The sequence below is a fragment of the Anopheles gambiae genome, chromosome 2 (genome assembly GCF_943734735.2).
Source record: "Anopheles gambiae chromosome 2, idAnoGambNW_F1_1, whole genome shotgun sequence".
Lineage (NCBI taxonomy): Eukaryota > Metazoa > Arthropoda > Insecta > Diptera > Culicidae > Anopheles > Anopheles gambiae.
The window spans coordinates 46,456,692-46,469,718 of NC_064601.1; the positions used below are offsets into that span (position 1 = coordinate 46,456,692).

Genomic DNA, 13,027 nt, shown 5'->3' on the forward strand with positions numbered 1-13,027 from the left:
ACTGAATAAAAAATTATGAAAGCATTCGTAATGAATGCCTGTGAGAATAATCACTCGAAAGTGTAACGAAACTAGTCAGTGTGATGGAACCATTAAAATTAAATATTCTTCGAAAGTACCCGTGCGATCGTCGTTAATGTTACACTTTTCGTATAGCTGTGTCTTCTTGTGTTAGCTCTTTGTAGAACAACAGGAGTCCCAAGTTTGAAAAATCGTGTCATTCAAATGAAACAACAAAATAATTTAGTTAACGTGCACACACGTTTGTCTTATTTGGATCCTCAACTAATGATACAAATAATATTCAACCCAATATATAGTGATTTTAACAAAGAATGCCCTCCTCGTACTTCTGATCGAAAGTGAAAAGTGTAGCTCGGATCATGACATAGGGCATTGTCGAGCGAAACAGAGCGGATTCAAAGAAGGATGAATTATATTTAGATTGGGTGTGTAGTTGCCAGTGTTTAGGCACCCTTTGCCACTGTGATACCTTCAACTGATGTATCAAAGTCGATACGAACCGGATTTACCTTGATACGAATGCTAAACGAGATGACATTGGATTAAAAGTAAAGTAAACCTTAGGGATGAATTGAATACAACAATCCTCTGCCCGGTTTCTAAAAATCTACACTATATCCGGGGCTGTGTTACAGATGAGAAGCTGTTTAGATCTAGACTACGTCATGAGTGCAAGTCTGTGGGCACCCGCTCTTGTTTCTATCATTTCGGAAATGTGTTTATGGTACGGCGTGTGAAATAAATCTCGAGCTACATCAAACCTCCGTCTTCAAACTCGAATGAATCTGTAGACCTCTTGACAAAAAAAAAGAAAACATCGAGGAGTTCTTACTTCTCGTCATACCAAAGCGGACGTCTGTGAAGCATTTTTCGAGTATTTTCAATCGAAACCGGCCTCATTCAGCGCTACAGTGTTAGGCGCACTTGTTCCTACTTCTTCCTCAAACGGAGCAGAATGTATTTTTTGCGCTTCTGCCAGGGGCAGCCTCCGGCCTACGCAAAGTTTTACGAAGGTTAGTGGGCGAAATCGCCAGTGGCGCTGCTGTTGTGTGTGCTCTCACATCGCTTCATTGCCTGCTTGATTAGTTCGTGCCAAGCACAACACTAATACGCCATCGAATGCCGCACCAAAATGATTCAGATTCATCGAGCGCGACCCATTTGAGGCACGGTTTGCATGCGCGTGTTGCTAGCTAGCTGACAGCTTTGTTTTTAACTCATCCATCCCGTGCTTGATCTTTTCCGTAGTGGTAACATTTTTTCGTGACCGTAATGTCTGCGGACGGCCAGTTAACGAAATCAATTAACAAATAAAGTATGAATGTGAAGGTCATTTGTGCCGATGGAAGCAAGGATTAATGTGCAAACAGTTTGTCATTTGTGATATTCGTGATGTGTCTTTGGTTATACATTTATTCGTATCAACCGGTTTATTAATTCGTTTTTCTTGAATAAATATAAAATTATGCGTATTTTTTAAACAAATATCTTTTGGAGGTGATAAATTCGTACCATTTGGATTGCACGTGAAGTTCGAAGGCTAATGTGGCATCTGACATCTGGTCTTTTTTCTTTGTAACTAAGATTCATTTGCGTACAAAATACAATATTTACTACTATTAGTCGCTTCTTTGTTGAGGCAAAATTAACCATGGAAATAAAATTTTACGACTCCACCGATCGGAGGCAGACGCAAAGCATCGAGATGATCGTACAACTTAAATGCATCGGTAATGGATAAATATATACCGATTCTCATTGGTTTCTTTCCATTACCGTACCATGCACGACTGTTTACTCAACGTGTGTTGGAACAACGCAAACAGATGCCTCACAAACAAGCGCAAAAGCAACTCCAACGCAGCTACTCATTGAGCGCATGTTGGTGAGAAGATTCGTCGTATTGACCTCTAAAAATCATTCAATCTTCAGGCTGTAAACAGGCTGCACGGGGAAGATTTTTTTTTTGTGTGAATCATCTCACCGTGTTGTGATCAACTCCCAGCTACGAGACCTGACATCTTCCTTCCCACACACCGCGGTAGGCCGCGCACCGTAAGATGCATTTGTGCGCGGATCGCTTCTCGATTGCTCTGGTAATTAGTAAATTACCACCAATTACTGGACGTCCTTCAGTCTGTAATACATATACTACATCCTCCAGCCCGGTTATATCCTCCGGTTGAGGATATGGTCGCTTTTGCACATCCGGAAACCGCGAAAATCGCGAAAGGTCGACGGAAGCGAAAAGAACGGATAAGAGAACAAATACAAGAAACATTTGGTCGTGATCTGTTCATTGTAGCTGCACGAATTTTTGTACGAATTCAGCAATGTTGCGCTTGTTTTAAAGCACATAGGTATGATTTTTTGAATAGAAAAAGGCAAAAATGCAGTACGATGTGGAAAAAACCTCCTATGTACCTTCGCGTTTAAATTTTGTGGTACGGTATTGGCATGCCAAAGGATCTATCAACTGAATTATGAATCTTAGACCCTCTATTAGGTCTGTAGATGGTTTTTGTTTGACTTGCGCTTGCTATGGTACCTCTTCGTAGAGTATTACACCTTTAACCTTTTGGCCTTCCTTTGCGGAAGCGTGCTGCGGACATAAGGTATGCTCCAGTTTCATCAGCAGAAGGTTACCCTCGACTAGATTAGGGTGAGATTAATTAGCTCGTTAACTGGCTGGATCTCTACTCTGGTACGAAAAAATCACAAACCACCATGGCACTGAATTGCGGGACCTCAAGAACTTGCGGTGTTGTTATGACCGTGGCCTCAGTGATCTCTTGGTATTTTGTTGTTGGTATTGTGGTAGAAGTTTTTTTTTGTCTTGAAGATCCTCATTACGCACGCCTTCCAGTTGGGTGAATGTGGTTTGCAGTTTATATTTAAACTTCTACACATTGTGTATATATAAACGGTAGCCAAGTAAACAACGGTTTATGGCGATGAACATTTTATAGTCAATACGTTCTTTGTTCCACCGCACTAACCCAAACAATGCGAGGTACATTCAGGCAAAAATAAGTGGAGATGTAGAGTCAAGCGGGCGGCTAGATCGTTTATTTAGGTCAATCAATAGATATTCGACAAGATGTACGCTTTAATATGGAAGCAGTTGCAGTTCTATTTAAACTTTAAATTAATGGTAGATGACATTACGACTAGTGACAAAGGTACTCTCGCTGCCAACCTAGATGCTGCCAACGGAGTGTTATTGTTGTACCTTTCCTAGTGCTTTGTAACCACCCATCATCTAACCTAGATCACTATCATTTTAGCGTTTAATGAGATTTAATTCTGCAAATGTACGGGTACAGAGGTTTTTTTTGCACACCATCATCCATTGCCCTGCCTTACCTCGCTAGCATCTGTTTCCACCCATTGATGAAATTGGGTCATTCGGGCGAAAACCTTCGAACCTTAGCCATAGCTTCCTATTTTCGCTCCATTTTTTCTCGCACACCATCCATCTCCTGCAACGAGTGGGGTGGAGATGAGAAGGCCAGTCAACACTTGCGCCATGGCCACTAGAGCACTGGCATTGCTGGGTGTGTCGTTGCGCCCGGTTCGCTCACTGGAGCGTAGCGGCGGCATGTTTTGTTCCTTCCTTCTTCGCGTACCACACATATCGCAACACCGCACGGAACGGTAGCATAAAATCGACCATCGGCGTGGAAAAGTGCATCCACATTTTTGTACTTCCCTTCCTTCTATTATTGTCACCGATACAGCTGCTGGTTGCCAGTGTGTCACAAGCGAAACAAATCGTGCAGGCACAGCTGCATGGCATCTTACGGCGCAAAGGGTGGTACGAGGTTGGTGACAGAACCTTTGGAAACACCTGCATCGGAATGCAGGGTTTGCTGTACGTATTGCTACGGTAAATAAGACGTGCAATTTACCAAAATTGGATCTATTCTTTGCTATCTGCAGCTATAAAGTTGTGCTCCCATGTCGTGCCTACCATAGATATCTCCGCTCCGAGGTAGAATCTCCAACGGCGTGGCAGATGTAATCGCACTGCAAGAATTCCAACCATTAACAATAAAGAAGGCAAAATAATGAGGTTAAGGCCGGTGCATCGGTAATCGATAACCGGTGCGAAACTAATTAACCTTTTGGGTACGGTTTTGCTTTGTACTTTTCGCTGAAGTGCTTAATTTTCTGCTGACATCGCGTTTCAGAACCAATGTCCTCCAACAATTGGATGTTTTTCTCGTGTTTACTACACGACGCTCGGCACACGGACACGTCTAACAGTTGGAGCGCGCAATTGCTGGATTGAGATGATGATTGGAGTTTTTGGCCCCGAAAATGTGTACTTTGCGCATCGAAAATTAATGTACTCGTGTTGCAGTGCAAAGTAGTGTTCTATCGCTACGTTTTGAACTATACATGCTTTGATGTTACGATTCTTTTAAATTTAAGAATTCTATATGTTATGTTTATCGATCGCTTTCCTTGTTAAATGAACCAAAACCCGCAACACATTAGATTACCTTTACCGACTTACAGCATGTCATCTGGTATTGGGAGGTGTGTTCCTTGCCTTATTTGTGTAGGTCGCAGATTGTTCTCATTTAAGACCTCCCGAAAGCTACTTTTCCAAACAACAACTTTTGGCCACTGCCAACTTTCAATCCAAGTGAAGCAATGATCGCCCAAATAGGGCAGAACAAGTTGGTTGCTTTTCGGTACCACCATAAAACCATTATAGATCGGGAATAAAATGCTTTTTATTGTCAATGTTTTTTGCTTTAAACGCAACAAACATAAGCAAAATAGTTTGAATTTATGTCATCTCGAGCATAAAACTCTTACCACGCATTCAAACAGTATCTGTGATTTTGATCAAGAACTAATGTCTATAACATGCTAATTGGTTTATATCTTCTTACAGTGTGTGTAAAAAAACCTGCAACAATTTGACTCTTTCTATAGTTTATAGATACATCCAAACAATATTTTAAAAACACGATTGTGTAACCGACTGCCCAAGATTTTAAGCGCTAACAATGCGATCATTTCCAGCTGCTCTAAGTTTTTGTTTTCTTGACTGTGTTTAATTTCGCGTCGAACTGCGCAAGACGATGCGTCACGGACGAGCGAACTCACAACCACATACCAGCGTAGCACCAATACCAGTGTCTTCTCATTGCGATGCTACTGTCGCGGTGACGCAAGCCACCCTGCTTCGAAGCCAATTTAAGCAGTTGCGAAGCTGTGGATGTACTTGCCGCCTCTGGCTATACTGCTGCTGCTGCAGGGGTTGAATTGTAAGTTAGTGCTTGGCAACGATTTAAGTGATGCGCAAAAGATCACTCCCTCGCATCACTGAAAGCGAGAGAGGAAGGATTAGCTCATCGTGCGTGTATTTAAGAGAAAACGACGGTACGCTTGGTTTACGCCGATTCCAACCACAACTTAACCTTTATCCGCGCACATGTCGGGCCGGGCATAAGCGCGTATGGGTTGCATTGATCTGTGTATTATTGTTTCGTGACAAATCTCGCCTAGCGAGCAAACGAATGATGATTATTTGATTTTGGAGCACAGTCCATCCAATTGCGTCTCTGGCTGGTGGGGATTTGGCGGCGCGTGTGGCGATATATCGTCGCGTCATTAATTTTCCGCTCGAGCGAACTTCTCCACCCGGCGAGAGATGAGTCCATTCGGCAAAACCGTTTTCCTTGCACGCCACTGCAGAAAGGCAGCCCAACATCCCGCGCTGGCCTTGTTCATGGGCTAGGGTTGGAAGGGTATCCCCTTCTTCGTAGTCGATGTTTTCGTTCGACTCCGACTCAACGTTTCAATTTCATCACAGAAACAGCTAACGTCAAGTGGGGAACCATAACGTTAGCGAATCGATTCTAGATGGAATAAGACGAGAGTTTCGAAAAAAAGTTGTACATAAATAGCGCTTGAGAAGCGATGCGAGGTGAAGGTTTTAGCTCGATGAGTAAGAACACAGCTGCACGGCGTCTTACAGTTTGTCTGTTCATCTTCAAAGCGGTCGATGATGGGTCGGCTTTTGGGAAGTGTTAGTCATTTAATTGATATCTAAGGTATGAACAGAGATTATTCTATTATATCTTTATCGATATTCTAATTTTAAACTTAAATCAATGTTACCCTGCTTCTGTTCTGTTCCACACATTTTTCACTAAACATGCTGTACACATCCCATGAGATACAGTGCTTTGTATGGTAGCTGAAAAACGGAGAAGCAACTACATTCAAATGGACAGTTCCCACATGGCACAAAAACAAACACACCTTCTTTAGTATAAGCGATCTTTACGAGGAGGATGATGAGTCATACTACGAACGAAAAAACAAAAAAAAAAATAGAGAAGCGAAGTGGCTCCATGGCGCCGGCTGAGTGATGACATTGGCCCACTGCCGTACTATTACTCGCAATTTGGCCCCTTTGAGGCTTCTCGCTTTGAGAAAAACATATTTTCCATGCCATGTTGCTGTTTGGGGGGTTGGTGTTGTGTGCTGACACAAGATTTCCCATGCTGATTAGATGTAGATTGAGCCTTAGGGGAACTTAGCTTTAGTTTGTTAAAGCTCGAGAGTGTATGCTCGTCGGGTTACCGATACGTTTGTGAAACCTGTGATGACTTCCAAGTGCTGGTCAGGATGTGTACGGTAAACCACAGGAAGTGTGTGGAATTGCAAAGGGAACGACTAGAGGTTCCAATATATGTATTTCAGCTTGTTTTTTTTAACTTTGAAGAATTTTGAAATTTATTAGGAAAGTGTTAACGCTTTATATTTATTCAACCAATTTTAAATATTTTCGTTGAAGAGTAAAAACTCACCAAAAAGGTAATTAGTGCAGATTAGTTCAGTTTGAGGTGCTGTGTGTTTTCCCACGTGATAGAAAGTACGTGCCTCCTCTCTTAAACACATAATTACCACAACAGGCTACAAACACACGTGTGTGTGCTCCCAGTTGTATCTCGTGTGTGTTAACAATTACGACTAATAATGTTATTATTATTGCCGCCAGCTCCTTCAAGTGCATGACATTGATGCTACATCTTTCAGCCTCAGCAAACGTGCCCTGTTTGCGCGGGGCTTGGGGCGGTGCAGTAGTGCATCCGATTGATGTGTGTGTGTGCCTACGTGTTAAACATGTCTGGTCTGTAGTAGGAAGCAGCGGACGTGCGAGTGCAGCAGTGTTGCAACGGCAGTTAAAAACATCCGTGTGTAAAAGTGCAATTAACAGCGACCAGGAAAGGAGTACAGGAAAAAAAAAAATCGACAACGGGCCCTGCCTGCCCAAACTCCTCTCCTCAATCCCGCGTGGCTCTCGATCACTAGTGTTTTTGTGCTTTTGGTTTGATTCATCTGCTTAGTGTATGTGCGCGCGCGTTTGCCTGGTGTGCCTTTCCTCCCGTTCCATTCGAAAGAGGGAAGAGGAGGCAGGCTGCTAGTGGGACGGTGTGCCTTCGATGATGCCCGCAGGGGAAAGAAACGAAACAAACGAAAAAAATAGCGAGTAATAGAGTCATTCGCCAAGTAGTAGGTCTGTTGCGCGCGGTATCTTAGGCCACATCGGCCGGCAGTGTTTAGTGTCCGGCCATGCCCCAACACTTTGGGCTCGGAGGGTGAAGGCAAGGCAAAGCGTCAAGTTCATCGTGTAGTGCAAAGGCAGTATATAGTGCAAGTCCGGGATAGTGTTGGATCGCTAAGGTGAGAAGCTGCTGTTAGGGCATGCAAATCGTAATATACCCAAAGAAACAAACACGTGTACTAGTCGGGAAATCTGGTGCACCAGCAGAGTGTGTGTTGCATTTGCTCGACTAAACAGCAGAGCGTGGAGCGTTGTGTAGTGCACAATTTCACCTAAATTGCTCATTAGCCACCCCATCCGAGGGCTGTAAAGGGAAGTCGTGTTTAACGAGATGCAAGTGGTGAGGCACGTGTTGTGTTGTTAATTCTGGCCTTGCGCTGTATATTGAATCATGCGAAGTGTGGTTATACTGTGTACGATGCACCAGTGCTGAGCGATGGCGTTTTAAGGTGATAACGAAGGTTGCTACAATTCCCCGCTCACAAAAAGAGAGGAAACAAGAAGAACAACATGGTGACGACGATTAAAATTACCGGCGACGGTGTGTTCATCCAGTCGAACGGTGGCGTTGGGGCTGGCGGTGCAGGAGGCAGTGCGAGACTGCAGCAACAGGAACGACAAGAGCTGCTGACGGGTGAGAACACCCTTGGAAGCACCGCGCTCGGAGAGGCCAATTTGCCATCTGCCGAGGGTACGGTGCGCAACGGATCGCTGGACCTGGTGGACAGTGGTGCCGGTGGCAATGATACAAACAACAATCACAAGGGCTATCGTAACTTCAACCACCGCCGGTACCAGTCGGACGAGGGACCCGGTTTCATCGGGATGCGCAATGGCAAGCCGCCGGAGCGGGCCGACGGCGCGTCCCCAGGGTCGTCCGAGGTGGTATCGGGCGAAAGTGATGACACGCTCGGCGAGCCTGATCCGAGTCGTAAGCGGGACAAGTTTACGATTTCATTCCTAAACACGCACCGCTCGAGCGGCGGTGGGCTGCTGCCGAACGGCGGTGGCAAGAGCATGCTCAACCACAAGTTCATCGTGTACAACAGCAAGAAGCCAAAGACATCGTCGGTGCTGCACCAGCAGTACTACCAGCAGAGCATTGCCGCCGCCGCTGCCAATGGGGAACTTGGTAGCAGTGGGAGCGGTTCACCGCCCCTGCCCTACCCGAGCCACTACCAGCAGTACCTGTACAATCGGCTGCGTCCGTCCTTGTCGACCTCGGTGCTAAGCTCACCGTCACTGATCACGGCTGCTGCGATCCCGAGTTGTTCGCCTCCGGATCGAGATCGCTTGGAGCAGCAGCAGCAGCAGCAGCAGCATCAGCTCTATCAGAACAGTCTCTTCCATCAGCAACACCGTTCGCTGCTGGGTACGCCACCGGCTGCCGTACCTGGTTGGGCCAAGTCCACTTCCTGTCTGGTGTCGAGCAGTGCGGCCGCTGCTTCCTCCTACAGAACCGTCACCGCATCGCCGCTACTATTACTTCCCGCGCAACCAGCCCGAAGTGCACCGCAGCCGTACCCGTCCGCTGGTGGTACCGCGCCACGCCCTGTACCGGCCTCTTCCTCCAACTCGTCACTGTCCTCCTCGCCGTCATCTTTCTCAGCTGGTTCGCCGCCATCGTCCGGTGCTAATTCATCGTCAAACACTCCTCCGCCGCCCGTGGTGCCGAGTGAGGTGACCGCCACATCTGCTAATGCAGTCACGGCGACCTCGACAACGACCTGCAGTTCCCCAACGACGCCAACGACAACGTCACCCGACGCGTCGAACTCACCAACACCGGTACCACCGACGGGTACGGTAGCGCCATCTACACCAACGCACCCATCGTCGCCTTCTTCTTCGACATCAAATCTTGGTTAGTACGTCTTTTGGGAAGTGGTGTGATTGGTGCTTAGCTATTATCGAGACCATTAGCTGTTATTATTCGAATGTTGATTTCACGTTCAAGGTGTGATAGTAAGGAATATGTTTTAATTGCTTGCAGACTTAATATTTCGATGTATTGCTTTCTGTTGTTCTTGCTCGTTGTTGATTGTTATTTCGTGTCTGATTTGTACCTTTTTGAGTCGCTTTAGCAATGTTCCATTGCTTTTTCCCCCTAACTATTGTTTTGCATGACACTCACTTTCGGGTTTCATGATCCCTTCACGTTGAAACACTGCACTCGGCCTTTTCTACGTTCGCTTTTTTACTACCATGGGCAGTACTTTAATTCATGCCGCACAGGAATTCCGTAAGCATATGATGATGCACACGAGCCCATCATACTACGAGGTAAAAAAACTGCTTTGTGAATGGGTCGACCGGCAACTCTCGACCTGGTTTTTCCCGTGCTCATTCGTCAACAGTTGTGTGGCGTGTTGGTTGTAGGTTTTCGCGTGTGTTGCTGGCTGCTGCTCACGCGTTCCTATTCCCAGCGGAAGCATCATAAGGCAGCAAATGACACTAAAACAATAGGTGGTTGCCACGCCATCTGCCGGAAATTTCACACAATACTTTTTCCCTGCCATCGTTTTTGCTCCCGACTCGTGCACCGCTCGGCCTAACTTGGTGACCTTTTCATTGAGTTTTCCACGAGCGCCAGCCAGTGGGTCAGAGGGCTTTTGGTTGGAGCGTACCCGGGGCGCTCTGCACAGGGTTGTTGGCAGCTGCCAGTGTGTGTGTGTACGAGTGTGTTTTAATATGGTGTCACATCGCCACAGGGACTCCTTAGTTGCTTGGCCTCGTTGGGAGCTTTCCACTTTCGTTCTGTTATTGTTAGTGGTTTTGTTTCTTAGTCCAGGGTTTCCACAGGCTGCTGCGTGTTCTGTGCCTCCAAAGCATTCCAAAAATACTGCTCCAGTCCAGAAGTCTCAGCGCTCAGAAAATGTCGCTTTTATGTGCATAATTTATTGCGACCATTATTCTTCGCTCGTGGTGGGAAAGCGACGTTTGTCGGTGGCCAACACTTGTCGGAGTATGCGGTCTTCGGGTTTTATTGGTACGCTTGGTTTCGTGTATACGTTGGCAGCTCACTGACACCATGTACTGGATGTGCATGAGATGGAAAACCATCGCTATCAGGCTGGCAGAGGTGACTGTGAGCTTTTTTTGAGGGTTTTCTGGATGTTTGTATCTTCATCGCGTTCGGTCGGTTCTGTTACAAACTTCAACTTATTGGCTCATTCACTCGTTGTCGGTCGTGTGGTTTACAGTCTTTAATGATCGCTTTTGAAGGTGAAACTAACCCAAAAAGCACAATAGGAAATGTATTGCCTCTGACAGGATAACAACGATACCAGCTTGGGGTTGGAATAAATCAAGCATGTTGGGGCTGCAAAGGTGAAAATTAACTACCAAGGGATAGATGACCATTTTGGGTCGTTAAATGCCCAATCTTAACTCGTTCCCTTCGCAGCCCAGTACACGCCTAGCAAATCACTTTATAATAGAATTTCAATGGACCTAAACATCTTGAAATGCTATACAGCGAGAAATGAAAGGCTTTCGACTTTTCTTTGGGTGTCTGGTGCACAGTCATTCAATTCAAATCGTTGCAATACTCTGTAGATATTTTCAACCCTCTCCCCTTCAAGGGTCTTCACATCAAAATGTCACTAGGAAAAAAAATCAAAGCACGACTTGGTTTAAACCGACGAGAGTGAAAAGCGAACGTCAAATCGTGTCAATCTACCCGATCTCCTGGCGTTACAGTTTCATTACCACCTGTTTTCACGTGACGTCAATTGGTAAATTACCGGAATTGCTCTCCGGTCCAATTGACGGGGGCCGCACGGGACCATTTCTTCTGCGCGTTCACGGTTAACCTACAAAAATTAGAGCGATTGCTGGAGGTAACGAAACGGCACGCGTTCTTAATTTACGCTACAGTCGTGAGTCAGAGGTGCGGTTGAAAAAATCTCGCCCCTCTTGCCGCTCCCAAGCAATTTGAAGCAAAAGCAGCCTATAAAACTGACTGTAAGATGGAATTGAGCTCACGACAATTGGGAGAAATTAAGACGGAATCTAAATACAACGCAACCGTGGTGTGGTTCACATGATGTATTGACTTTTGCGTTGCTCGTTTGGATGAAAGCAAACAACTTTTTTTTCTTCAGTAACATCTGGGAAGGGTTTGGTTTAATTATTTTTTATAGTATTTTTATATATTTTTTAAATAGTTTTTTTTATCTTGCTTGAGAGTTTTTTTTTCTTCTTTGAGCTATCCACCATCAGTTGTGATAATGCTCTCGTCGATATTGCTTGCTGTAAACTAATTATTGAATAATTTTATATGACGCATTAGCCAGAAACGGATATAGCCTTTACCTTTTCTGGAAGCGCGTCTGAAGACTATTTGGTTAATTTGGTTTTAGAAATTGTAATTGCGATGCGATGGACCTAAAATTACACTTAAAACATATTCCGATCGAAATTACTACTTTCACTCATGAAATCTCCTTTCATACCGGAATTACTGCCAGTATAGTCTTGTTTTGGATCTGTACTCCAATCCAATAGCAATAGAGAAATTACAAACGACACTTCGCATGTATTGGCACTTACCAGCCGATCCCTTTTTCAATGTTGCCCATTTAGGGTCTTACGGCATTGATTGCAGCACCATCTTGAAAAGGTCTTTTGGCAGCTAAATTCTTGAGAGCTCAGCAGCATATCAATTATTTGTGTTGATTGTTACGTTGTTAATGTTACCTCTGTTCAATTTTCAGGCTTCTCATCCACGATGAGAAACTTCTCATCCACTATCGGTATCTGTTCTTGATGAGATTAAAAACCATCGGACATTGGTGTAGCTTGGAATCGTGTATGTGTCAGACTTGATACAGGCACGATTCACTCTTCTCGCGCCTAGCTATGTATTTAAATGTTAGTATTTTTTATGCTGTTTGTTGGGAGTGATGATTTGCAATGCAAAACGCGTGCGAACTTTGATCCGGGCTTTAGTTGGGTGGTGTTGCGGGAGATCAGTTCCACGATGTGGATGAGACACAGCGTTCACCGGTCGTGCATAATTTGGTGGATGATGTTTTGAATGCGCTTTTTTACGTTTCCCACTTATGGACGCCAGTTGTAGTTCGCTAGCTTCCAGTCCCCCGACTAGCAGAGAGCGGATGAAGTTGTTTTGTATGCGTGTATTTTTTTTCGTGTGGTTTGTTCATCTCACTATATTACCTGAACATCATTCGTAAAGGCCCGGCAGTGCTAGCAGTTCACTCATCCGCAAGAGGTCCAACGGCTTGAGCAACTTGCTTTGACCCGACAACCATCTTGGCAACAAGCTTGGCCTCCACATCTGCGAGAACCCACAGCTACATTGGTTAGGATGATGCGTAGTGTGTTTCCTTCTCATGCTGCACAGACCGGCCGATGCTTTATGGTGACGCCATCCGGATGGGATTG

The 13,027-nt window shown here is 45.2% G+C and overlaps 1 protein-coding gene across 2 annotated transcripts in view; it reads left to right on the top strand.

Moving 5' to 3' along the window:
- Window positions 1-13,027, top strand: part of LOC1278803 (ankyrin repeat and KH domain-containing protein mask) — a 44,605-nt gene that overhangs the window by 275 nt on the left and 31,303 nt on the right. The window contains exon 2 of one of the 2 annotated variants that reach the window (XM_061645951.1): window positions 6,850-9,482. In XM_061645951.1, the coding sequence (XP_061501935.1) occupies window positions 8,129-9,482 (1,354 nt within the window). In that variant the 5' untranslated portion in view covers window positions 6,850-8,128. Of the gene's footprint in view, window positions 1-18; window positions 1,038-6,849; window positions 9,483-13,027 lie in introns of those variants that run through there. The other variant, XM_061645953.1, reaches the window with a different exon arrangement.